At 40.9% G+C, this 27,844-nt stretch overlaps 1 protein-coding gene across 4 annotated transcripts; it reads left to right on the forward strand.

Annotated features, from left to right (window-relative positions):
- The first annotated feature begins 706 nt into the window (after positions 1 to 706).
- Positions 707 to 27,460, forward strand: LOC118251575 (tropomodulin-3). 4 transcript variants are annotated; one of them, XM_035553804.2, is made up of 11 exons: positions 744 to 811; positions 1,496 to 1,728; positions 6,928 to 7,114; positions 8,478 to 8,634; positions 17,185 to 17,307; positions 17,915 to 18,004; positions 18,526 to 18,656; positions 19,884 to 19,991; positions 21,434 to 21,577; positions 21,926 to 22,070; positions 24,351 to 27,460. In XM_035553804.2, exons 3-11 carry the CDS (start codon positions 6,989 to 6,991, stop codon positions 24,383 to 24,385), a joined length of 1,059 nt encoding a protein of 352 aa, XP_035409697.1. In that variant the 5' UTR covers positions 744 to 811; positions 1,496 to 1,728; positions 6,928 to 6,988; the 3' UTR covers positions 24,386 to 27,460. The 4 variants fall into 4 exon arrangements, with proteins under 4 accessions (XP_035409692.1, XP_035409697.1, XP_035409695.1 ...); XM_035553802.2 differs by having other exon boundaries at positions 748 to 811; positions 1,496 to 1,572; XM_035553800.2 differs by having other exon boundaries at positions 751 to 811; positions 1,496 to 1,646.
- The last annotated feature ends 384 nt before the right edge of the window (positions 27,461 to 27,844 follow it).

Here is a 27,844-nt window from a genome sequence, read left to right on the forward strand (position 1 = left end):
GCACTCGGAAGTGCTTCAGCCCCACGTGTTGGACTGGTCCATCGCAAGCTTCCGCAGGTTTTTTTTAATGTAGTTCACTGGATGATTTTGTCTCTAATAAAGTTAGTAAGAGCCTCACTAATGACTTCAGTACAAGCAGGACTTTGCAAAGTATCTTTAATTAATGTATTAGTTATAAATTACTAGAATTTAAAATATTCAAGTTAAAAGTTTAAGTCCCGTGACAGACAAGTGCCTTAATTTTAACCTTTTATTTTGGTGTGTGGAAAGTTTAACAGTTTCCAACTTAAAAATAAGAAAAAACTAAACCCATGGTAAGAGCAAGAGCAAAACTCCGAAGACTGTTTTGTTTGCACAGCTTCCATGTAGACTGGAATCTGATAGAGCACTGACTAAATTAGAAAATCTTTTAATGTTTTCAAGGCAATCTGACCAGGTTGCTTTAACATAGACCTCCGAAAGAGTGCCAATAGCTCGTGTTTCCAAGCACACGATGTCACTAGTGCATGATGCCGGCAGGTACTCGATGTACGGGCGCTGATCCACCCCAAAGCTCGCTCCCATTGAGCACATGCCAGCCCTTGGGGCACCCGCTGGTGGTCGGCCTCCACCCGCTGCATGCCAGCAGGAGCACCGGGCCGGCCCCTCGCTGCCCGGCCCCGGGCACACAGCTGGGCGTGCGGCACCACCCCGGGGGGGGAGAACTACAACTCCCGGCATGCTGCGCGCGGCGCGCAGGCGCGGGGCGGGGCGGCTGGGAGCGGCTGGGAGCGGCGGCGGTGGAGGGAGCTGGGGCGCTGCCGCCCGGCCGGTGAGTGCGGGGCGCCGCGGCGGGACCCGGCTGGGGCCGCTCCGGGGGCGCGGGGCGGGAGGAGGAGGAAGCAGCTGCGCGGCGGGGAGTCCGGCGGCAGCCCCGCTGCCCGGGGAGGGAAGGAAGGAGGGAGGGAGGGAGGGAGGGAGGGAGGGAGGCGGCGGGGCCGGGCGGGTGCCCCCGGCCCCCGGCCCCCGGCCCCCGGCCCCCGGCCCCGAGCGCCGCGCACCGCGCACCCGGCGCCGCCCGCGGCCCGCCCCGGCGGCGTTGCGGAGCCCCCAGCCTGGGGGGTCGGGACCGGGGAGCGGAGGCGAGGGGCCGCGGCTGGAAGACGTCGCCCCGACGGCCTCGCCCGTAGGCGCGGGGAGCGCCCTTCCGCCGGCTCGCCTCGCGCTCCCCGGGGGGCACGAACCGCGCTGGGCGCTCCGGGTGGCGGCAGAAAGGTGCTGCGGGCTGCCCGGGGGCGCGCCCAGCTCGGCAGTGCCCTGCGAGCCCCCGCCTCCCCTCCTTCTCCTCCTCCTCCTCCTCCTCCTCCTCCTCCTCCGCGACCCCCGGGCGGTGGGTGCGGGCTGCGGGCAGCCGGCGGCCTGAGGGACGGCACGCGGTGCTCCGAGAGCAACTGCTGTGCCAGAGGGGTGAGCGGGTGCTCCAAACGTGCCCTGACACGCGGAATATGTCCTCCAGATCAGTGTTCTGCCACCGTGCAAGGCAGACGGAGCTCGCAGGCAGCTGTGGTGCAGCAGAGGAGCTGCAGCTGGCAGGTACCCGAAGTTGCCCGCTTCTCTGTGCCTCTCGGTGTTACATGCGATAAACGCGTGCGGAAACCAGACCTCAGGTATTCTAGATGAAAGGCAACAAGAAAACGAGCAATGTAACGTGAATCAAGTGAATTTCTGCTTCTGTTGGGATCTAGGCTAGTAAGTTTTGTGACCTTTTTGTAGCAAATACAAATACCTGAGTGTTTATCGAAGTGTTTAGGCAGCTTGTATATCTGATGGTTCGTTTTCACTGAAGGGTCTGTGGGCAGTTTGTCTGGGAGTGGGTACCGTGTGCCAGTGCCTATGGGCAGTCCCCTCTGGTGAACGAAACCCGGTGCTGCCTGAAAAACCCAACTCAAAGCATCCCGGGCCCCGGCCCCTCTGTGCCTGCTGCCGCGGTGGTGCTGCCCTGTGGGCTGTGAGTGTGGCCTGCGAAGGGCAGCCGGTCACTGCGGTAACTGGGAGCTTCGGCTGGTGCAGGGCGAATGCAATGAGTCCCCCTGAAGTGTTTCCGAGGCACTTATCCTTCCGTTCTCTTGTTCCTGCCTCCTGTTTGGTTCTGGTCGCAAGGCCTGCCCTGCAGCCAGCTCGGTGAGCACGTCTGGGAGTGCTGGGTCACCTGCCAGGCACCCTGCTGGGCCGAGCTCGGGGCCGTCGCCTCCCTCACCGCCCGGCTGCGGGTGGCTGGCCTTCCCGGGAGGCGTGCGGGCTGGGCTGCCTCGGGCAGGCCCCCTGTTAGCCAGGTCGCTGGGCCCGAATTCTGTGCTGCTGTGTATGTGAAGTACAGACCACGAGACAGGTGCTGTCGGGGTGCCGGGTGCCCTCCGATGTAGAGCAGGGCCCGGCAGGAACTGGGGGTGCGGGTTTTCCATTTCCTTTGCCGTGGAAGTATCCCTGCATCGTGCTTTCAGTTACTCTGTGCTGCTCCTGGTGTTGCTGCCCTGACAAGCGTGAAGCCGGGAGAGCTCAGTTTGCCCCACACAAAGCTGGGCAAGTCGTTCCTGTGAGCAGAATGAAGCTCCAGGCTTGTTTATGTAGGAAAATAGCCCAAAATAGCTATTCCTCGCTTCCTGGAAAACACAGCTTGCCCTGACCAGAAGTGTAGGCGAAGGAGAGATGCCACCTGCTGGCTCGGCGACACCAGGACCAGGGGATGTCATCTGGGGCAGCAGGTTCCTGTGCCCTGTGTCAGGCCGGGGGTGTGGAGGGCTCAGATACACCTGAGAGCCTTCTGGTGCTGTGTTGCTCAGCTGAGGTGTCCTCCGGTGTTAGGAACAACCTGAAGGAACGTGCCAGAGTTACGGCGGTACTTACTTTGTCATTTTTCTTCTAGGTTTGGTAAATAAAGATAGCTCTTTAGAGTGCAACACATTCTTCACGAGCAGCTCTATTGTTTTGCACGCTGGAAGTTCGAGCCATTGCCATCATGGAAGCTCCCTGGGGAAGCCTCAGCTTTGCTTTGGAGCCTCCAGGCAGCGGGAGCTGGTTCAGGGCCCTGGCCGCTGACAGCAGCCGCCCGTGGAGCCCTGCTCTGGCCGGGCGTGTGGGGAGGAGGCTGCGAGGGAACGGGTGGGATTAAAGTGAGCTCTCTGAACGTGCTGGCCAAAACCGGCTCGCTTTGTTTTTCCTGAAGTCGTTTCTATTTTAAAATCCAAGTTTCAGAAACCATTTACAGGGGACTTCAGCAAGACCCATTTCCTGTGGGAAAGATATTTCTAAGGGGTTATTCCTATTAGGGTCCCAAGAAATTGTGTCCTTAAATTTAACAGAAAATTGCAAAGAAAATTGGGAACTGGCTATTCTTAGACTCATAGTGTTCAACGTACCTTTTAGGTAGGAGAGAAAAAAATATTTTAATTGTAGATAGGTGTATGACAGTTGCTTGACAGTGATTCAATGGATCAGTCAGGTAATTATAAAACGGCCTAAAATAAAGTTATTACTCGCTTCTAATTTCCTTAGTTCTTGGATTTCTCAGGTGAAAGAATAATGGCAAATTTTTTTACTTCGGTGTCTGTCACAATATCCTCACTTCTAATTTTCTGACTTCTGCTTCATTGCCTTTTCTAACTTCTGCTTAATAGCCAGAGATTTGAAATTTGATTCATTGGAAGTGATGGCTTTGTCTTCATTATGTCAAATGTTTCTTATGTGTCTATCAAGCTGCTAGAATAAAGTTCTTGCTTTACGTTATAGTTATATATTTGATAAAAAGATCGGCCCTGTTGGCATTTAATGTATAAAATATTTTTATGGTCAAGTTAAGAAGGATACTTAGAAGAAAACCAGCTCTGCTCATCAAAAAGTGCCAAGTATTTGCAAAGCCAAAATGACTGGTTACTGTTTTGCCTATGATTTTGCAGTAAGACGTGCCACAAATATTCACAGTCTAAATAACTGCCCCTTCTAAAAATTGTAATTTGTTATTCATGTCTTTTTCTACACTGCACTGTTAAAATGAGTGACAGAAGGCAAAAGCAAATGTGTTTAATGGGAGGCTGAGAGATTGTTTGATCAGGTTGTGGCTTCAGCTGGCCTTTCTGCCCTAAGCAATGAGAGTTCCTGACACCATGCTTTAAAACCTGATTTTTAGCTCATTATATATACGTGTCATATATGTCATGGTTTCTTTTGTAGAGAGTGTTTGTGAAAGTTGTTACAAACCCTGTGTAATGCAGACATGCTCATCAGTGTTACCATTAAAACTTTTTAAAGGTGCCTCATGTAAAGTATGCTTTAATATTCTTATAAATAAATCGATAGGTATTAGAAAGGGTGTCCAAAACACTTTAAATTAAATTTGCTAGGTAACACGTGAGTCTCTTCTTGCTAAAGAGAACACTCGGTTACAAAATTAATGTGTTTTATGCTACACTGCTTTCCTCCCACCCTTCTTTTTTGTGTGATTGCTCCAGCTCAGGATGTGAAGTGGAAACTTTGAACATAGTGTAAAGACAAGTGAGACCAAGGGCTATGACCGGAGCATTAATGTGTTATAAAGGATAGGTAGTTTTCCAATATAAAAGGTGTAAATGCAGTAAATAAAAGGTAATTAATTCAGGGTGACAGCATTTTACAGCTATTCATAAAGACAAAATAGAGCCTGCCTGGATGTGATGCGTGGTTATGCAGTGCTACTCTCGGTCAGAGGAAGGGGAGCATTGTTCTGCCCATGCTAACAACTCTGCTCCTTTTAATTACTGGTTAAAATTACACCTCTTAATACGTGGATGCAAATGGCCATGCAGAAGAGTGGTGAATGGCAGCGTGTAGATGTAGGGTTCAGACCGTGCAGCCTGGTCACGAACAATGCTGTGTAACTGGCTGCAGGAAATGCTTTTCTTTGATGATAGTGTAATGGCTTAAACTGTGAAGAAGAGGAAAGCGTTAAGGCTCTGGGAGTCAGGAGTTTGCATGCAGATCGTGTGGCATCTGCTGCAGAGTTACCTAATTGTTCCTCAGCTGTTCTGCACCTACCTTGAGAAACGAGCACTGCACGGCTGTGAAAGCTGCAGCAGGTGGCACGGGGCCGCAGAGACACCCCTTTGGTTACTGCTGGAGCGCGGCTTTAAGAAGCATAGGTGCATTGCTCTGTGCTTCTGCAGCTGTTAATTTCTGTTCCTGATGTTTTCATCTCTGTGGCCTCTTTAGGAAGGTGTGAACAATTGGTTTTAGTTCAGGGAAGCCAGATGCCATGCTCTTGATGTAACTTAACGTGAAATTGAGAATTCCTCCTGCTTGTTGTTGTTTTCGGGAGACCTGACCCTCAGCTTTGGAGATGTCCTGTCAATGTCAACCGTGGCCTACAAGCATGTTCTAGTGTGTACAGCCACAGTAGTTTTCAAAGCAGACATCCTGAAAATAGCTGTGAATGTATTCATTGTTGGGTTGCAGATGTTGGTAGGAACTGGAAATTTACCTGTAAAGTAAACCTGGTTTTAACAGTTGCCTCCACAGGACTGGTAAACTTGACTGAATGGCATGGGTGAACCTCGACAGGCTTGTGCCTGTTGAGTGTCTCCGAATCAAAGTATCACAGCGTGTGAGCGTGACAGCCAGTATGAAAAGGGAGGCCTTTCTGGAGGTAAACAATGGAGGTGAAGGAATCCTGTAAGCTGGATCCCATGTGTGTCTGTATGTCCCTGCTCTTCCTTTTACTTACGAGGCAATAACTTTAGGTTCTTCTGCTTTTGAAGTAGAGGCTAAGTCTGGATTTGAAGTAACCTGGTGTATGTGGTGTGAGCGTCTGAACGGGAACTTGGGCTCAACAGAGCAAGCAGTGTTTGCTGAATGCCTGGTTTCTGTGCGGAGTATTTCTGCAGAGCTGAGAAAGGAGTTAAAGATGTTGATGAGCTTAGATGTGTCGATCTACCTTTTCCTCCCCAAATGCGTTGTGGACACTTGCTCAGGTACAGGGAGCCATTCAGGTCACCCTTTTGTGCATGTGTGCGCACATTCAGATTTGCTCAGCCAAATTCTTGCTTCAAAGGTGAATCCCAGAATTTCTTAGAGAAAAAAGAGGAGGAATTAACTACTCTGCTTAAACAGCGTTGTGACTGTGTGTGTTTTCCAAGTCAAATGCTCAAACACTTTGTTAGAACGAAGGTTACCTGTGCGCTCTTTGTATGTAAAAGGTACTATAGAAGGATGTACTTTTGAAGGATCCAGATTTCTTCCAAGTGCAATAGTTAGTGGGCAGTTATAGTCTGTTACATATTTTTTGGTAGTAGGATTGAATGGACTGCTTTTACTTAGGTATTACGTTCCTTAAGCCTTTCATCGAGGTACTTCAATTTTCATCTGACAGAACAGAATGTTATTTCAATTGCAGTGATGTAATAAACAAACATCCTTTGCTTCCTCTGTGGATAATAGGCAAGGATATGAGTCAGTAATAACCAAATAGCTTTTTTATAGTGAAGCTCTCCTTACTGGCCTTGAACAGCATCAGTAACAATAAGTATAAAGCATCATGACTGTTCTTTTGACTGAGTGTCTGTAGAAGCAATAGCATTAAGATGGGTTTATAGTTACCAGGTATAACTGGCATCTCATCCCCATCCCACAGCCTGCTCTGCTCTGTGGAAATTATACCATAGATCTTAAAATATATACGTAGCTTTTTTATTATTATTATTATTCTAGTTATTGATGGGAAAGGGCATGGCAGAATGGGATTCTGGTCAGTGAGGAAGCAAGGCTTCCAATCACTGTGTATCTGTCGTAGAACAACAGATTGACATGAATACTGGATGAAAAACTTTCCTTTTAGAAGTGCATTGAGAAGTTGAAGATGCTTTTTAATTGGGACATTTACCTGAACTGTGGCTTTCTTCTATTTTTTTTTTCTTTTTATAGATCTGGTTGAGAATAAGACTCAGATTCTGAAGTGTTTGAGGAACTTGCTACTGCCCAAGTCATGACACTCCCATTTCGAAAGGACTTGGACAAATACAAAGATCTTGATGAGGATGAAATTCTTGGCAAACTGTCAGAAGAAGAACTGAAACAACTGGAAACAGTTTTGGATGACCTTGACCCAGAGGTAGGTAATAACTGAGAGAAGTTATTTTTTTTAATTTGTTCAGAAACTAGTCTGCAGTAATTTAAGACTTTTTTTGTCTAAAACTCTGCTTGTAGTCAGTATACTCTTGGACAGAGTTTTTTTTCCTGGACCGCTAACGTTCTTATTTATGGATACACATGTGTATATAACATCTCAACGGGTTGTTTCCTGTTTGCATTGTGAATGCAGCCACAGCAGAGGAAAATGGAAGAAGGGATTGTCAGGAGAGGCTTCCTCCTGATATATTTGTAAATGAAAAATTGTTCTTAGTGATGTTATTTAAAAGAAAGTTTATTTAGAAAGGTCTGTTGATTTCTCCTGTTTCCATTGTTGTGTGGTAAACAGTCCTTTTGCATCCATTTCTATTTTGTTACTTCTACTGTTGGACGGGAGAGGGAGGGTACTAAATTCTTCTAAAGATTCCTCAACCTGTATCTAGTAGCCTTTACAAAGGCTACTAGACTTTGCAAAAAGGAGGCAAATAATTTCTCTACACCTGGATGATTGTCAACATGGAGTATTAAATTAGGAATGTTTCAGCTTTCTCTTAATAAAGAACTGAGTTATGACCTATACAGATCCTGCAGCTAAAGTCTGAGTCAAAAACTAGTGTATTTGTCTCCTGATTCTCTCTGTTCTTACTTTTATTAAGACAGGTATTAAATTTAAAGTTGATATTCAGGGATCACATAAGAATTTTATGATCACCTATTTTTCGCACAGCAGGATATTCTAATTGGCTTTGGTTTACAGATACTTTAACAGAGATGAACTGGCAAAAGTGATTGGTTGCCTTTTTGAGTCTGAATTTCTATATATTATTTTCTTTCAATTTGCATATTCTCTTTTCTGTTTTTTCTTTAGCTGTGCAAAAAACAACTCGAGTCAGGTCAAAAGTAGAAATACTTTGACAAAATAGTATAGGCATTTGTTTTAAACACATGGATATTTGTGGTGGAGGAAGCCGTCTTCTTACTGTGTGTCTAAATTGTAAATAGCAAATTTGCATGTACTCTTCATTTAAACAGAGTTCATTCTAGAAAAGAAATGTAAAGTAACTAGCAAGTCTAGTGCTATTGTACCTAAAGAATTGTTTCAGTCCCATTCAGAGTGCAGTATGCACTATTTTTGTTTGTATTCTTGGTATCCAAAATGTAGAGTACTACCTCCCATCCCACCCAGAGGGGAAAAAAAAGGAAGTTGCTAAGGGATACAAAATTGCCTAGAAAGGGCTGCTGTGTTTGGTTTGAACCTCAGGGATAGGGAAGGGGGGAAATGAATCTGAACAAGTGTTCACTCAGGCTTTTTAAGCTGTATTTACTTACTCTGTTTTGTTTTGCAGAATGCACTTCTGCCCGCGGGCTTCCGACAGAAAGACCAGACTGCTAAAAAGGCTTCAGGTCCTTTCGACAGAGAACGACTCCTTGCCTATTTGGAGAAGCAGGCTCTTGAGCACAAAGACAGGGAAGACTATGTGCCTTTTACAAAAGAAAAGAAAGGTAACAAGACCCTTGCCTGTGGAGGTGGTTATGAAATTTCATAAAGTGTACTAGCCAGAGTTACTCTGAGCCAAAGCTTAGTGACGTAGTAGCAGCTGTACTGCTTTTTATCTCTCAGCATTTCCTAATGAGTGCTTCTGTGCAGAGGCAGGGTGCTTCCTGTTTGAGCCTTGCGTGTACTGGGGCTGGTGTGCTATTTGCATGAGGCACAGGAAGGAAATAAGATTTCCTCAAAAGTTGCCACGTTCTGACAGGGGTGGCATCTTCAGAGGAAGAGCTACCCCCAGGTTTGTGTCAATAATTACAAGTGCTGGTGTGCCTGTGGTATATGCCCTGTGGTGCTGTGTACAAACAGTAACATTTGTAATACTAGGTTTAAAATTTAAAATACAGCAGCAGAATGATGTATTGTGGTAGATACCCAGTAATGATCAAAGATGCTGTAGGCTGATAAGGCCAGGCAAGTGGTCTGTGTAGTCATGTTGTCTTTCTAGTCTCCTTCATGAAAGGTTTTAATAAGATTGCATAGTTGTTATTAGTTATTTATATAGTTAACATTGCAGAAAGCTTTGAAATCTGGCAGTGACTTGTAGTCTAAAAGCCATGGAAACCATGACCCAGTAAAGTGGACATATTAAAGCCTGGCATTTTAAATCTTTCTTTGGATTCTAGTCTTCTCACTGACTTGACAGAAATTACTTTCATTTTCAGGAGAGGAGGGAAAAAAAAAGAATGCACATCTTAAATGTTGTAAGAATAGATTGTTTGTTTGTTTGCTTCCACAAATGAGTTCTCAAACTTACCAGTGGTGCTTAATAAAGCAAGGTAGGGGCATGAACTTCCAGTCCTGTGCTGGACACATGCATAGGCAGAGGCTTTAGCTGTTGCCACAGTGTTTGTGTGCTGCTTGTGAATCCTAGCTTGTCTGAACCATCCCCAGCACCATGTCAGATCTGCTGCAGTAAGACTTCAGAAAATTGCTTTATAAGCTGTATTCCAGTTGCCCATATTCCAGTTGTCCAAGATGAATAGGCTCCTCTTAGGAATTGTCCCTCTCTTAAGGGTTTGCTGCCAAACCCTTTAATTCTACTGAAATGTCTGTTGTGAATCATTGCTTATTTGAAACCTGAGTCTTCAGTCATCTACTGAATTTGTATACATGATTGTGCAGTGTATTCAGTGAATTTTTTGTGTGGATATTTACATTTTCTCTGCCTGTACGGATAACTATCGCTTGACATCCATCGCTTTTTCCTGAAGAAATACAGAGATTGTCACTTCATAGCATGTGCTGTACGCTCTGTCCTACTTCCTTAATACACTCTGTTTTGCCTTAATTATGTAGTTTAACGCTGCTTTTGTTGAGAGACAACTGTGGCACTTGGTTGCTGACAGAGGAGCAGTCATTTCCCGACTTTGTATGAGTAACAGTGTGAAGGATGATGCTGGGTATTGCTGAGTGCCAAGGGTGGAGGGAGGCACCTACACAGCAGCATTTTGGTCCTCCCTCCCTTGCGGCCTCTGCAGGCGAGTACCCATGCTCCTGCGCACGCTTCTGGCCTGATCCTTGCCTGGCAGATCTGCTGGTGTGTTGGAGGTGGCCAAATGGTCTCATGTGTGAGTCCAAGTGTCCCTGTGGCATTGTGTCTTGTGTTGGGCAATCCCTTTCAGCCCCTTCAGCACTGAGGTTGGCTGAGGAGGATTTCCTCTAATTAGCACTTCATTGTTTTGCCCAAACAAAAAGAAAAAGCCAGCTTTAAAGCCATCTTATGTATGCATGCACACAGCAGAACTATTTGTTTCGGTTGACAAAATCTGTGAGAATCATGTAGAAAAGTAGGAGGGTCCAGCTGTAATACAGATCTTGGTTAAGAGAGATCAAATGTCATTTCCTTTATGTAATGAAGTATTACTAAATAGCAGGCTGGATGTTGCAATATGTCATGCAAGCTTAGTTAGTAAAATCCATGTATTGTTTAAAGAGGATTTATTTATATAGTAACTTCTACTATTTTTAGTACCATAAAGAGAGAAAATTACATGGAAATGAGCCTACTTTCATCAAAACTAAAAATGTGGAAACAAATGTTCAGTGTGGAAATTCGTGCCTCTGTTAAATGGGGTGAAGAGACAAGATGACTTGTAGATGCCTTGCAGAGTAGGTGGAGGATAACCTTTTCTTTTCCCCTCTTGAAAACTCTGTAGTTGAGCTTTGACCTGCTGCTGTGTGTGTGTCCATTTTGTGCAAAAACAGCAAGTCTGTGTAACTTCGGTTAAATCAAGAAATCATGATCTTTCATCTAGATGTGAAACTTGGAGAGGGAATGGAGTAAAACTTCCTTCTTGATGAGGATAAGAGCTCTCTATGGCTAAAAAACGTCCTTATGTGCTTTCATTTAATGTTAAAATGAAAAAAAAAGCTGGCTTACAACTCTTTTGTTTGGCTAGGTAAATGCAGCATGGAGAAAAACTAGCAAGTTGTGGAATGGGGGTAGGTGGGGAACTCTGGTTATCCTGCTGATTCAAAAGAAGAAAACTGACAATCCTAATCTTCAGATGTAAAGGTTTTGAGGGAGAGCTGGGCTGGATTTGCAGCCACCTTCTTGGTTCCATTTTTGTGGGTCAGGCTTTGCTGACATGTTTCCATATGCCTAGCTGGTCTCACTGTTCTAATTTGGTCTGATTGTTCCTTTCTTGGAGTAAGAAGGGGTGAAACCCTTCCTACTCTCTCCTTTTCGTGTTTCAGTAGGACTGGTGTCAGCATGGTGGCTGCGGGTTCATCGAAGGAGCTTACCCTGGGTTAGCTTCAAACATCCTGGCTTGCTGCCAACCCTGGTGACCTTGTTTCCTTACTACAGTGTAAATCAAAATCCTCTCTTCCAGTGGGCCTAAGTCATTTTGGGTTAAGATGTGTTAGTAAAACAGTATTGCATCCCCTTCTCTGGTAGGTGCCCTGACTTCTCCAGTGCTTTGGAACTTTTTTTTGCTGTGCTGCGAGACGTGGAAGGTGCGAAATCCCATCAAGTGTCCTGATGTAGTGAGATGAGCAGTTCTAAAGAAATGCGAAGCCTCACAATCCCTTAATTGTTATATTGTATTTTTCTGGCTTGGTTTCTAGAAGCATCCTTCAAAACATACTTTGTTTTTAAACAGGATTTAGTGACTTCAGTCACATTCCGTTCCAATTAAGTGTTGAACCATACAGTAAACCATTGTTGCCTGAAAAATAATTCAAGCAAGAGATTTGTGAAACCGATGTGGTAATAATTTCAACAGCATTGGCGTTGTCTCAGTCTGTGTCCGCGAGCACGGCGCGAAGAGGTGAGCGGGCGAGGCGCAGCCAGCCATCCTGTCCCGCTGCCACACTGCCCCTGCTGTGTGTGGCCCCGAGCGCGGGGATCACTGCAGCTGATATGGGGCAGAAACATGTCTGGCGTTTGTGGCGTGCTTTCTGCTGCGTAGGCTTTAGTGAAAATACTAGATGAACTAGGCTCTGTGTTTCTGGGCTCTGTGCTCCTCTCGTTGTAACTTTCTCTTCCAATTTTCCCTCAGTGTTTCTGCCAGGCTGTGTTCTGCGTGGGTTTGCTTTTATAAAGCTTTAGCTTTTTCTGCTCTATCACACAGAGAATATTTTAGGCTGATACCACATGGCTAGAGCTTTCTTGTGCAGACCTGCTCAGTCAGCTTGTGTTGCTCTCGGCCACCGTTTGTGTTTGCAGCAGCAGGACTTGGGGTGCTGTATTCTCCTCTTGTCCTTCAATCAGTAGTCTTTAAAGGAAATGTCCTGCGTGTTGTGAAATGAAGTTAATGTCCTGTAGGAGCGTTGAAGAAACAACTTGTCAAATTGATGTTCTCCATACAGGAGTACTGGAACAAAATAACATGTGATACACCAGCCTTAATGTAAAACAGTTTTCTAACTCACAGCTACGTGTTCTGTAACCAGACAAGTAACAGTACTGTTTCCTCAGTAAGACACTAAGGACATTGCTCGTAAGTTGAATTACAAAAAATTGGTATTAACTTGTACCCAAAAGCAAGTCAACGAACGTAAGTCTGTCTTATGGTAAGAACTGGTGATTGATGAGTTGTAGATTAACAGTTTCTGGACTGATGAATTTTTGGTGAACGCAAGATATGTAGGATGTCAGCTGTTGCTTGCTCTTCTTCATGAAGTCACTGATGAGAAGAGGTGGTCCTCAGGTGACACGTGATTCCTTTTCCACATCAGAGTACTGCCGCACTGATGTTGGAATTTGTTCTGGCCTGCTGCTCATGGTCGCTTGCTGCCTCCTGGACTGTGAGGTTTGGGAGAACAGTGCCAGCAATAAGAAGTGCATGGTCATGCTGAGCGCACCTGCCTTTTGCAAGGTTTTTGGTCCCATCTTAGATACTGTGTGTGTGTGTGTCTAGTACACTTAGTAGACATCATCTGCCTTTTCTGCCTTTAGAGGAGTACAGCAGTGTGTAACTTGAAACTGAAAGTTGATCCTGTTGCAAAGGAAGCCTGTGAATTAATCCCGAGATGTGCATCATTTAAAGTGTTAGCTAAAGCTATAAAGAATCTGAATGTGTAATTATTACAGAAATGATGTGAACATCTCTGAAATTTGCCATTTTATGTTGTATTGCTTAATCTTTGCCGCATCCTTGTCGGCTGAAGAGCAAGGAGGATGTCATGTTTCTTCGTGTGATCAAATCCCTGCTGTTTGGAAGAGTTCCACTTCAGAGGCAAGAAAGCTATTCATTGTTTGGGCTGTGCAGATGTGTATTTTAAAAAAAAAAAGCTTACAGTAAGGGGAGGGAGGAAATCTCCAAACTGCCTTGGCAGCAGACCTTGAGTTAGATCATTGTCCCTAGAGACACAGGGGTCGTCTTTTTTGAAGTGTTTGTCTGTTACTAGAAGCAGGGAAGGACCTGCTCCCTGCTCTCATGTACGTGCTGTGAATCTCTGAACTCTGGGCTAGGACAAGATGAAGCCAGTGAATGAGAGATTATATATACAAGGGTGTGACCTGTTTTATAACAAAAACTGCTCCTGACCCACTTCATGTGCCTGGAGTTGCTGTAATTAGCTCCTTTGGCAGGGAGCGGCTTTTAACATTTTTTGCTTTTTTTGAAAAGGTAGCATATATATATATATATTAAGATTATCTTAAGAGTCAGGCTCATATGGGTAAAGTTAGTCTTTTAGGAAGCAAATGTTTAGAACGTGAAGTTTCCAACCTATGAATTTAAGAATTACTTAACATCAGAAAAAGTAGCAGTTTTTGTGGGTGGGTGCCGTGTGATAGGGTGTAGGTAGGGAATAGGAGTCATAAATGAATGGATTTGAAAAGATGAAAAGGATTGTAAAATTTTTTGGTTTTATTTTTTGGATTGTTCAGCAGTAGGGCTGAAGTGTCAGTGGAGCTAAAGCATTAGCGCAGATTTGCAGACGGATAACTAGATTCCTTCCTGGACTTCTTTCCAAAAGAAACAGAACAGATGGCTTAGTCAAGAACCGGTGTGAAGACTGGGAGAGATCCCACAATACTGCTAAAGCAGATTCCTGTTCTTCAGATGCTTACGCTGCACTGTAATATGCATGTTGAAAAACAGCTCTAAGCATGAACTCTAGAACTGTCCTGAAAGGAATTCTGAAAACTTAAAAATCCTTCATTTTAAGTTGCTTAAAGTAATCTCAAAAGGTCAGAAAACATCATTCAATGCTTTTTGTAAAATATTTTCTTAGACTGCTATGCAGACACTTGTTGCCACAAATCTGTACCTGTTTGGGTTGTGGTTTTTTTTGCTCACTTTCTTGCTAAGTGTAGTTCTTCTTTTCTCATCGGAAAAGTGAATGAGAAATCTTAACAGCGAAGTTAATTGAATACTGTATGCATTGGTATCTCAGAATAAGTGGTTTGATTTTAATTCTTGTAAGTTTTTTTTACAAGTATAGGTGTTTATTTTTTGAAAAGACTGGTTATTAAATTGCATGACTGAGATGTCCAAGAATGTTTAAGATACCCTGGTTTTTTTGCGTTTCTAGACGGAAGTCATGTAGTGCTCACAGAAGAAGCCAGCTTAATTTGGAAAAAAGAGCAAGAAAGGTTCTGATGCTGTAAATCAGGTGTCATGAATGAAGGCTCTGGCATTCAGTCTCACTGTTTCCTTCTCTTCCTTCTTGTACTCCAAAAGGCTCACCTTTTTCACTAACCTGGATTACTGAGGGAAAACACTGCAAATGTAGATGACAAAAGGCTTTAGGTCATGTCTGTGCTGTGCTTCAGAGACTGATGGAAACCTTGCTGAATGTCCTTATACCTCTTCTGAAAATTTCGGTTTAAGCTGAAAGTTATTCTTTCCCCAGTAGATGATGCTGGTAAATCAAAACGTGGGTGGAAGATGTACTGTGTCAATTATATCAAAGTAATCTTACACATTTATCACCTAGGCCTTCAATTTATGAAGGTTTTATATTAATCCTGAATTACCACAAGCATTGTTTCTTTTAACTGGCCACCAGAACCAAGGAATCTGTGGCAATGCTTGTCAGCTGCTTTCAGCTGCTGTTTGTAGTCAGTACAGTTATGTAAGGAGATCTATTTTCTGCTTCTAAATATGGATAATGACCATTTATACAACTTTCCAAAGTGATAGCAACTCAGGAACAAAAATACTGTGTTGCTAGCAACAAATCTTGGTCATCAGACTGTTGTTGTTGAAGAGAAGAAACTGATAGCTAGAGGTGATGCCTGACTTCCTTTAAATAGTAAATTAACCACAAACTATTGTAATCAAGGGTGTGGATTTGGAGAGAGAGGAAAGGTGGATGGGTGGAGTTGTTTGATGTAGCACACGGAAGCTGTCATCAGTTGGCTCCAGAAATGGTGAAACCAAACTCCAGGTTTGTCAGAATTTACCCAGAATTAAAACTGAAATATCCCTATAAAGCTTCTTGTCACTAGGAGGTATTTAAAAATACTAAATTTAGGCTTAGTCCAAACATGTCACAAGATACACTTGTGTGCAGTATGAGGAAAAAAATGCAAGGCTTCTGGCTCCTGCCCAGCTGGTCTGGTTCTGGGACAGGGCGGCTGCTGTCGCCCGACGGGGACGGGCTGGTGTGGCCCGTGGGAGCCTGTGGAAGTGCACTCTAACTTTGCATACGGAAGAGGATGAGTTTCCGAATTAGTGCTGAGACTTCACAGGGAGGTTATTGATGTCACCTCCTACCCTGGGAAATAATTAAAGGCAGTGGGAAGCCAGGTCCTGCAGTTCTGGCTTCTGGTGGCTCAGGCAAGGAAGCTCAGTGCTAGTGCTGTGCATATGCCAGGTGCTGTACCGGGATTGCAGTGGCCGAGGTGCACCACGCTTCACTTTAATAAGATGCAGTGTGCTCGGCCAAAATGATCAGACCAGGGCCTATCTGATAAATGCGTTGTTTTCATAGTGTTATCTCACTTTCAACCACTTTTTCTTTATATGCAAAAACTTTGAATAACTAATAAGGTTAGATTCAAGTTTCCTAGCTGTGAATTACTTCTATCGAATGTATCAGTTTTGTTCAGTCATCCGGTACCAAAGCTTTTCCTTTCCACATTAATTTGTTCTTTCTTATGCAGCTGTAAACTTTTGTGTTGTTCTGAAAGGCTAATTCTATAGCACTCAAGTCTGAACTCTTTTTCAGAATAATTGTTAGAATAGTTTTCTTATATCATGGTTTCTTACCCTAACTTTTCAGCCAAAGACATGCACAGGAAGTACACTGCGTACCTACACCTCTTTATAATGCATGTCCCCTAACGTAAGTTTTCCCTTTACCTGTCTAATGACTAAGAAGTTGATGTGGAATATAGCATCACTACTGCTCCTTTTTCTCATTGAATTTTCTGTGACCTATCTTTTGTCTAATTATCATTTAGAAAGTAGTGTCTTTGGCAGTGTGTGTTAGAGATGACACAAATTACCATCCTGTTTTCTGCTGTTCACAAATCCATGGTTTTCTTAAGCAACTCAGGCATCGCCTTTTTTTTAACTTCAAATTTGAGCAAATATCTGAAATTGGAAATCTGGTATATGCTGCAAAACTGCAGTGAATGCTCAGGTCCATGATTTCAGATGATTCTTTGATACCTTGTTTCTCTGACATTCTCAAGTTACAGCTCTGCCTGGGTCTCTTTTCCCCTGGATGTAGTCAAGTGTATCAGTCATTGTTTTCCAGCAATAGTAAACTTTCTTGGATGGCACTTTTTCATAGGCTGTTTAAAATGTATAATGTAGGCTTATATTTTACTTTCTAATACTTAGGAGAAACAAATAAGATTGGAGTCATGATACAGACTATTAAAATTTGTGATCTTGATTAACGTTATGTTCCTGTTTATGCTCTTTCCTCATCTCTGACTTTCAAGAGCAAACAGAAGAAACCTCCTTCCTTTACGTTGCACTTACTGTTCCTCTTGGGTTTTTCTAAATGTTGTATGTACTTCTTAGGTATAGAAAAGTTTAAAGATAGCTATATAATAAAAAGTAATATCAGACTTTTAATTTTCTTTACTCCAGGGAAAATATTTATCCCCAAGCAAAAGCCTGTACAGTCGTATACGGAAGAAAAAATTGCTCTTGATCCAGAACTGGAGGAAGCCTTGACTAGTGCCACAGACACAGAACTATGTGACCTTGCAGGTTAGTGGTCTGGAATTTTTTTTCAATTTTCTTTTCCTTTTTTTTTAAAGTGTGAATGGGCTGGTGTGTTACAGCATATTTGTTATCTGAAATGTAACTATATGAAGTCACAGTTGTGGTAGAAACTAGATCATGGTATATACCAGTCTGCTTGCAGCATAACATCTTTATTGATTTGGGTTATTATACAGTCATAGAATGGCTTGGGTTGGAAGGGGACCTGAAAGAATATGTAAGAAAGTGGATTACTTTGGTTTAACATGCCCTATTTTTACACTCAAAACCTTTCGGTTTATTCCTTAGACTGGCTGTTTTTTGTTACATGTACACTACTGCTTTTTCATACATGCATGTTGGTACATGCCTCTATTCCTAAAGCTTTGGTCAAGAATTTTTTGACTGAACTACAGTTTTAACTATGATGCCTGAACTTGGTGACGCTGAAGCTTTCCAAGATGTGAAATCTAACTAAAAAGTCTGTAATTGATGAAAGGAGTTTTTCTACTTTTCTTAAAATTAAGAGATTCAATAGCATATTGTTCTTTCGATCTGGTGTTTTACAGACGTTAGTTGTTGTTATTTAAAAGAACTGTTTTCCCTTTTACAGCTATACTGGGAATGTCCAACTTGATAACAAACAATCAGTTCTGTGATGTAGTAGGAAGCAGTAATGGGGTAGACAAAGACAGCTTCTCAAGTAAGTATTTACACAAGTGCTAAATAAATGAGTTGTTTGTACTGCACACAGTTACTATAGCATTAACTATCTTCTGTTGCGCTAGCATTTTTGATGGAATATTCAATTTTAAGTTGGAAACATGTTTATAACATTTCTAGTTGACTTCTGGCGAGACTGGAAATGTATCTATGCACACTAAAATCTATTCTGCAGTTATCTCACTTTTTGGAGGGATAAACGTGGGCGCAAAGGTATGTCTGAGTGCCTTGGCTTTTAGATTTAATATGTATGTTTGTAATTAAATTCCCGTGTGCTTTCTGAAAAAAACTGGTGTGCAAGGAGAGCAGAAAGGCTGCGAGGACCGTTGGAAGAGAATTGTACTTTGTGAAAATATGGTCAGGAGTGGGTGGTATATTTCTTGGGGAGGAGGGAGAGAGGATGTAAAGACCGGTGATATAGTCTTTAAGTACAGTAAGTACTTACTGTATGTATCACTTGTTCACAGTGAGCTGTTTGATTACAGTTGATTCTCTTTTCAGATATAGTAAAAGGTGAAAAAATGTTACCTGTTTTTGATGAACCGCCAAATCCCACAAATGTAGAGGAGACTTTGCAAAGGATTAAAGATAATGATTCCCGTCTTGTTGAGGTTAATCTAAATAATATTAAGGTAATTGCCTGAAGTATGCAATATATATGTTGACTTTTCTCTGTAGAAGACACTTGTTGTAAAGTTGTAAAACTATAAGAGGGCATGGTGGATTTATTTTAAGTACAGCAGCCTTCTTGCTAAATGTTGCAGCGTATGTTATCTCAGACCAGAAACCTGCAGCTAAACTGATAAGCCATCCTGATATCTGTTGCCAAAAGCGTACTTAAAAACCTCAGATTTTCTTACTGTCAGCTCAGCTTTCTCTTGCTGCCAAGCTGGTGATATTTCCAGCAGCTCACCATCATGAAGTTAACTACTTCTTTGAATTCTTTGTGCTTTATGAAGCAATGTGCTCTCAGTTACTGCTACTGCAAACGAAGTGGTGTTTGTACTAACATCTTTCTGATTTTTGTACAAAAGAGCAGTCAGCAATTAGCAGCTCATAAGTATAACAGTTGTGTTTTTAAACATGACTGAAATTCCTTGTACATGAAAGAAAACATGTAAACATGTACATGAAAGAAAGCATGAAAGAAAACAGAACTATACCACTCCTGACTTGCTGCAGCTAGCAGCCTGTCACTGCTTTCTGCCCTGTCTTGCTAGCAAGCTAGGCCAGTTGTTGTTCTTACTGAAGGAAGTAAACGAAATACATGGTTTAAGAACATTGCACCATAGAGAGGTACTAGCCAAAATAAGTGCCTAAAAAGGGAACAAAACAACATTACTATTATAATAAACAGAGAAACTTGCTACCTTCGTTAATTGTCCGCAATTATTCCTTTTACAGTTTGTTGCTACTACACTGTAAAAATGATGAAACAGTAAATTAGCAAACTCTGGAGTTATTCTTAATAGAACACAGAATAGAATTCTATTGGTTTCACCAGTTTAAAGCTCTAAATGTATTTGTGAGAGGTTAGCTTGATACTGACGGGAAGCAGAACATTCAGTTCAAGTAAATGTCAGCTAAATATTTTTTTTAATTCTTCTATTGTGGCAATGGCACAGATGTAGTAAAGGTGATTTTGCTTTATAGAACTGGTGACTAACAGCCATTGCATCTTGTGTGTAGCTCTGCTATGTGTCTAAGCCTGTACTGTAAGGCTGCAGGAGGCCGGTAGCTGTTAAGATAATAGTGCGTTGTGCTGTGAAGAGAATCAGGCACTAGAAGAAGTTGGGGGGTGGAGGGTTGGGATTAAATTTATGTATCTCAAGAGACTGAAATGCTATTTTTAATTCAAGAACATACCAATTCCAACGCTGAAAGAATTTGCAAAAGCCCTAGAAACCAACACGCATGTGAAGAATTTTAGCCTTGCGGCCACCCGAAGCAATGATCCTGTTGCTGTTGTAAGTACTTTTGCAAATTTGCTTAAGTGGGGTGCAAGGGAAGCTAGGATTGAAAGATGACGGTAAGGGATTGGATTGAATCAAATCCTGTTTATATGTAGGGATGAAAATGATTAAATTCTTTCATGCTGAATAGTATGTTTACTATAACAAACCTTTGCTGTGTCAAAGTTGTTAAACAATTGCTTGCTGATGAATATGTAGCAATGAATTGGATGCATGAGATGAATGAGAATTTTTTTGCCAGACCTTCCACCTAATTTCTAATTTTGATAACAACCTCCTTGTTTTTCTTTCTTTCATGATTGTATAGTTACCAGTTCATGGAATGAATAGTAATAGTATATTCAAAATTACCTTTAAAGGAAACACATTTGAGACTGAAAATGTTCATCAATTTTTTCAACTAAGTAGAGTTTTGGTTGAAGAGAGTTATAAAATATCTGTTTCCCTGATCTCCCTGGTACTAAAGTTTAGCTCAAAGCATTGGCATATAAAGGTATTTGACAAAATTGAAACCTAAGTATTTATTATCTGGCTCTGTTTTTCTATACTGAATCAAAAGCAGTTCCTTATTTATTTGAACATAAAGAGGTAAGAAAACAGCACTAGCTGTTTTTCTGGGACAATCCTTTGCATTTGTTTTAGCTTCATATCGGAAACAAAACTACTTTTAAAACATTCAGTTTAAATGAACAAATGAGCATTTGAAAACATTGTTTTGGGTCAGTAAAAAAGTTCCTTTCAGTGGAACTGAAACATTTGTAATAAAAATGCAGAGGGTTGTTTTTGGGGTGTGGTGTTTTTTTATTATTATTATTCTTGCATTGTGACTCAATAAAAAAAAAGTTATGATTTTTATGATAGTAAGCCTCAGCAGCTACCTTTTTTATTTTTTATTTTATTTTCTCAAACAAGATCAGGTATATGCCATTTCCACAGAAGTGTCCTCTTAGCTACATACTAGTACTGTGTTTACTGCTTCCTACCAAATCTGTAGACACAAGCATTTTGAAAGGCAGATCTTCTGTTTACAAATTAACTGTATCTAATTCTCCTTTCAGTTGATTAACCCCCCTTTCTTTGGCCTTTACTTAGCAGTTTGCATTATTCGTTGTGTGCTGCAAAGGCTTACAAAATGGAATTGGTCCAATATGCTAATTTCAGACAATTTACATTCCATGTAGCTTTTTAGTTTGTAGCAGGAGTAAGACAGGCCTTTTCTTGACTAAGAACCATTAAAAAAAAAAATACAAGTGTTTAGATATGCCTGAAGATTCACTTCTCAAGTTGTCTCAAAAAGTGAATACTTGCAAAGTTACGCTATGTATCTGTTAACATGTTGCTCCTATTGAACTAGTTGGTGGAAACTGTCATTGCAGTGTCCTATGATGTACTATAGGACAGGTAAAAAGTTTAATGATGCTTTCTTTCATTCAAAGGCTCTTGCAGATATGCTGAGAGTAAACACAAAATTAAAGAGTTTAAACATAGAATCGAACTTCATCACTGGAGTTGGAATTCTGGCACTGGTTGATGCACTGAAAGACAATGAAACATTGACAGAGATCAAAATTGATAATCAGGTAAGTGAGGTTATGGTAATATAATTACAATCAGTGCTCGTGCACTGTCTGTCCTAGTTGAGTATTTTTAGAATGCATCTTGTGATAAACATTCCAAAATATTTTACTTTTAAATATGTTAACCCTGTGCATGTTGGTCTTTAAGATTCTCGTGGGCATCTAGTTGAAGGTGATTCCTGGTCACTTCTGTGCTTCCATGTGCTTTAAAGTGCACAAACATGTTATGAGCTTACGCTTTCTACATTAATGAAAAAAATATTTATTCACTAATATGATGAGAGTATTGATTTCTTTTTTACGAGGAGTGAAAACACCTAAGCTCTACTATCTTCGTGTATCTTTTAATAGAGGCAGCAGTTGGGCACGCTTGCAGAAGTAGAAATTGCCAAAATGCTTGAAGAAAACACCAAGATCCTTAAATTTGGATACCATTTCACACAACAGGGACCTCGAGCCAGGGCAGCTGCAGCTATAACAAAAAATAATGATTTGGGTAAGACCTGTCAGTAGAAAGTAACTCAAATAATGTGTGTGGCACAGATTTTAAAGGTGTTTGGTTTTTTTCAGGTTTTCTGTTGATATAACCAGGATAGAAAAGTACAAGTAAATCAGTTTCAGATTTCTCCTGTGCTTTACTCTTGCTCTTCTGTTGCTGCTCAGTGTTCTCTTTTTATGTTGTTTCGGGATGTCCATGTGTACGAGTTGAGGATTTTGTCATAGTCAAGAAACAATAAGACCATTCATATTCCAGATTAGTTGTGGCAAAGGGAGGAGAAATTATAATTTTGATTAAAGAGACTAATCTTATCTGAATAAAGGCAGTACTTGAATTTATTAGTGTGAGATGCCCTCCTCCATGCCAGTACACCCAGTCTCATTTGGAAGGCTTGATCAAGGAGAGTGAATGTACTGTCATGTGCAGAGGTTGGGATGGGGTTGTTTGTCTCTTCCTTTAGAGCTCTGTTAATGCACAGGTGCCTTCCTTGCCTGTCTTAGGGTAGATGGTAGCAGTGATATCTTTATTTGCTGCAGTTGGCTTCGTTGGAGCTCATCTGTTAGAATCCTAACTAAATGGAACAGCAGAAAATTGGTTAATAGTATAGCATGTGAATGGAAAGCACTCATATAATAGTGTCAAATGCTTGAAGCTTTCAACTATGACAAGATAATGTGGTCAATATATTTAATAGAATTATGTTTTAAAACTCCATTTCATTAAATTTTGTCACTTTAGATACTCTGTGATGTGTTACAGATTACGCATCTCTTTGGTGTGAAAATGGGCCAGGCAGTTCAACAGTAGAAGTAGCTAGCACAGGAAGAGCTCTAATTCCCTCTAATAGAGAATAGGAAGTTGGAATTCGGTTTGCAGATCTGCTTCCCCTTGTAGTAAAGTTTAAAGTGAAGGAGAATAGCACTGAAAGAGAGGAGTGTGACAGGTGTAATAGAGCAGAGAGAGAAAATGAAGGTGCTTAGATATGCATAAATGTTTCTCAAAATGGATTTCAACCCAATTTTTTTGTCATTGCACTCTAGGTGTGTGTCTCCTTCATGGTTTCTCTTTTGGCTAGTTCTCATTTTAGTGTTTGATAGAAATCTATGTTTCTATTGATATCTTGCCTTTTTTCCCTTGCTTTCTTAGTCTGGAGTATACGAGTAAAAGTTTCTGCAAATACCTTTTCGTCTCTCCAGCCCTGAAGCTACAGAGACAGGTTACTCTGAGTACCCAGTTGGGTGTCAAGCACTGAAAACTGAGATGTTCAAAGCCTCTCATTTCTGTCTTTGTATGTTTCTTCTTTATATACCAAAAAAAGTATTTCTCCCTTGTCTACACTGTGGTGTACTACTTCCCTTTTCTTGTTTGTTTGAAACTGTGTACATACTGCCTTTAACTGCATGACTGGAGAAGTTTAAGGTTGGAAAGTCTTCCGTCCATTCCTGAAATTTGATGAAAACAGGCATGCAGAATTTCTGTCACTGCTGAAAAATACGTGGATTGAAATCGAAATTTAAAAAAAAAACAAACCTGTGGGCTACTTTAAAAATAAGCAACATGTTGGCTTTATAAAGAGTCAAATTCTAACATCATTCTACTTTTTTTTTTTCTTTAGACCATATTTAAAGCATTTCTTGAGACAGGAGGTGGGAGGGGAAACAAAATAGCTTTCCTTCTGTTTGATCTGAAGTTAAGGAAGATCAACTCAAATCGCAAATGTTTATAGGAGATAAAACTGCAAAACTCCAGTCATTCAGTGAATCTTACATATTCTTAAGTCTAAGCAGCATGTGAGCATCAGTGATTTTATTCATGGATTTTTGTTACTCTTGCACTTCTGACAATTGATTTTTTATGAATAAATTGAATGGTTTAGGCTATTAAACATAACATCTTGGCTGTTTTTTTTGCTATGTGTATAAATCTTATCGGGTGTAGTTTGAAAGTCTTGTATTGTTTCTTATGAAGCCATGTAAACTTAACTGTCCACCACTAGAAAATGGCAATATAAAAAAAAAAAAAAGAATAACTTGTTAACTCTGCTTACTAAATGTAAAATGATTAATGTTTCCTGTAAGACTCCTCACAAATATTTGAATCTGTTTATGGGTAACATAACAAGCACTGCTAAAACAAGCTTAAAATGGTGGATAATCCTAAATGTTAATTGCTTTAGGTTGTACTGCATGAGACGTTGCGCAGCAAGTTATGGTGATGTTAGAAATATATAATGTAGCTACAATAATAACATTTTAAAATATTTTTGTTTTGTTACAGTTCGCAAGAGAAGAGTTGAAGGAGACAGCCAGTAGATCTTGTTGTTAAATTGTTAAAACTACATGGAGATTTCAAGGGTCTTCAAGGCATGCTCCTCACTGTGGGCTTTGGCAATCTTGGACTACATTTACTTAGGTTAGAAGGGAAAAGACTGGAAACCCCATTCCTTTTAAAGCAAAGCTATATTAAAAATCTGCTGGTATATACCACATTTTTCAGATTGACACATTGTAACTGCGCCAGTCTCTGTACCATAGTTTTTGGTTGTTTTTTTTTTTTTCTAAAAGAACTTTTTTGTATTTCAGGACCTTGGCTGTGCTTTCTTCTTAAAATGTAATCACGAATCAGTGGTATAATTGTCTGTAGCCAAAGAATGGGACATTCAAGATCATTGGGCAGATAATGACCCAATTGAAATGGTTGTCAGAAAATCTAGGGGTGCGTGCGTATTTACATGGAGGGGTGTGTATATTCTTGAGAACAATGCTTTAGTAACGAGGGATTCATCACACAATAGTTGGACTCATTGTGTAGAGCTGTTCATCCTTGTTCATATGCACTGAAGAGAAATCTTTCACAACTTTTATTTGTGATTCTTTTTTATTTTTGATTCATTTTTGGTACTGTGATTAAGTGTAAACATCCCTTAAAAGCAAGCAAAAATAAATTGTCTAAAGACCTTTTTCCCAAGAGATTTGAGTGACCGATTAAAAAAAAAAAAAAAAAGAAAAAAATGGGAGCCTTGCCAAAAAAGTAGAAGCCTTGCAAAGTGAGGTTTTTTTATTAGACATAAGTCCTAAAAATCTCTTTTAAAAATGTCCTGTAACTGTATCTTGCTCTGTATCTAAACTGGATATGTTTTTAGACTGCTATCATGTGCTCATCAGCATTTAGTTTATATTCTTTGTTTAAAAATCCTTATCTACATGTGTAACTAGTATGAACTTCTCTAGAAGTAGTGGACATGCATTTGTTAAATTCTGCATGATTTTGTATGGGGAAAAGCAACCTTACCAGTAAAATCAGAGTCGTAAGTTGCTGGCAAATGGAAAAATCTGTTTTTTCAAGCTGCTGCGTTAAAATATTAGTGCTTCATAGAAATCTGTCATTTTTTATGAAACAATGAAGCAACACTTTCAAGAAAGGATCTTTCTATTCTACTTATGTCTTGATGTTGAAATGTGACATAAGACTTGCAGAAGTTAACCAATATGCAGTGTCTTATTTGTATGTCATAGTACTTATTCAAGTATTTCAAGTTTTATATCTAAGCCAACTAATAAGGCCACAAGAATCGCTTCAATTTCTGTGCATAATCACAGTAGACTTCTTTGAAATAACAAAAATCTGAAGACTTTTTGGTGTGGGTCTGTGTGGACTGTATTGTACTAGATTACTCAATGCTGTCATGAGATCATAAACTCACAACTAAAGGACTGCTCGGCTATATTTATAGCAACAGAGAATTCAACTGACAACTGTTTTTCATCAAAGGATCATAATACGGTGAGCATTTTATATATAGGAAATGTATAGGACTGAGATTTTTTGCATCGGATTATGTACTATAAAAATTCAACAGAGCAATCCTCTGAAGCTCTGCCCTCGTTATAATTTGCTGCAAATCATATTTTGGATTTTAAAGACAGACTTTATTCTAGAGGTGACTTCCACTTGTATTGCAACTGTACAGAGAATTCTAAACTACAGTGCCTTCAATGAATATGTATATAACTGGTTTATAATTATGGAATGACATTTTTTCCTGTTTCAAAATCGGCCTTTTATTGACTAATTACAAATAAATGTGTGCTCTGAAAAGCCATTTGGAATTAATTGTATTAGAACCAAAGACTTTACATTACTATAAGCTTGAAGCAACTAGAAATGATCTGACTAGTAACAATAAAAAGGGCTTCTTATGGTTTGGGCTTTTATTTAAATTGTCAAGAACTTCTTAGATTTTTTGAAATTTAAGTACCTCTATAGTATGGATATATTTGCAAGCTAAGTGTCTTTTACAGATAGAGCTGTATAAACATGGCCAAAGCATGTCATGTGCTGAGTTGCCTAAAGTTGTACTGTACTTTTTATTTGCTAGGCACCATAATCATTTTGTGTCAAAAACCAGACTGTAATGTTTTCCTTCATTTGTTGAAGGGTTACATGTTCATGAAATCTGTTCACTTGTTGTGATTTTATGGAGACTTACCTTACTATTATCAAACAAAGTTATGCAATTATCTCCTGTTTGAAGATGAAGGAGAAAAATGAAAGGCTGGATTATGGAAATAATAGACAAAATCTCTTCCTTATTTCTTTATAGAATTAAATTTAGCTGCTTGATGGTTTATATTCCAGTCAAAGACAGGCTTTAAAGTTGCAACTCTCTGGTGCCCTGTCACAGACAAAAGTAGAGCACCTCTCTTAATTGGTTTAGCTCTACAGACAGCAGCTGAGTATTCCACTGCTTGTCAGAGCTTTCAGGATAGACAGAATGGGCATAGATTCTTTTTTTTCTCTTTAATCAGAAGAGTTTGGCCCTCCAAATTGTTGAAGGACGCTTGGCATGGTGCATGGAACAGTTACAAGTCACTTTTCTGCCTACAATGTATAACCTTTTTGGAATAAATGAAGGAATTCAGTTTGTAGCCAGGAATCATGAACAGTCTGAAGTTGAATTTTGTGATTTAATGGTTTCAGATGTAGTGGGATCTTATGCATGACTTTGTTTCAAAGTGTAGAAGTGGTATTACTCTGATAGCTGGTTACCGTTAACACAAGGTCTTTTTCCAAAAGAGGTGGTACTTTTTTCTTCTAGATTCTTTTCCAGGCTTAATGCAGAAGTCAAATGACCACATATTGTTGATTCTGTTGGCTCCAATCTAAGCATGGAAACATAGACTATATTCTAAAAGTTATCGATGTACTGTTGTATTTTAAAGACGTACTATTATTCAAGCTGTAAAGAAAACTAGGCTGTTTGTAAGCTACAAACGAGCATGTGTTCAATTTAAATTTCCGTTGAGGAAATATGAATTGAGTGTTTTTAGCTTATCAGCACTATATGCTGTCAGACTGTAAAACAGTAAACTTGTTGAATCATTAAAGTACCGTCTGTTTTTTTTTCCTTAAATAGTACACAATACTACTGCAGCAGTAAGCTGGCTGCAGTTGTCTGCCTGTGAGCTACAGGAGCTCAGCTATGTAGCTGGGCTTGCTGGGGAAGGGAAGAGCCTGGGGCAGCTGGGTATCTCCACAGCCCCTCTCTCCTTGCACCTCATGCTTTTCTACCTGATTTTGCTCTCTGCTGTGTTAAATATTGCCTCCCACAGCTCCCAGCTCTTGCTGTGGCAGCAAGTGCAGTGCTGTTATACCAGTCCCCTTTTCTCCAAAACAGCCCTGGCTCCTTGTGCATCCTCCTCTCGTGCTTTGAGCCCTGTGTTATCTCATCCACCTGTCAGGGGGCAGGTGCAGAGGTAATGGAGACAATA

The sequence above is a fragment of the Cygnus atratus genome, chromosome 11 (assembly GCF_013377495.2).
Source record: "Cygnus atratus isolate AKBS03 ecotype Queensland, Australia chromosome 11, CAtr_DNAZoo_HiC_assembly, whole genome shotgun sequence".
NCBI lineage: Eukaryota > Metazoa > Chordata > Aves > Anseriformes > Anatidae > Cygnus > Cygnus atratus.

Coding starts and splice junctions, on each gene's coding strand:
- LOC118251575 (XM_035553799.2), top strand. CDS start 6,989: ATGACACTCCCATTTCGAAAGGACTTGGACAAATACAAAGATCTTGAT. Junction 7,115..8,477: donor TGGATGACCTTGACCCAGAG/GTAGGTAATAAC, acceptor TTTGTTTTGCAG/AATGCACTTCTGCCCGCGGG. Junction 18,657..19,883: donor TTAATCTAAATAATATTAAG/GTAATTGCCTGA, acceptor TTTTAATTCAAG/AACATACCAATTCCAACGCT.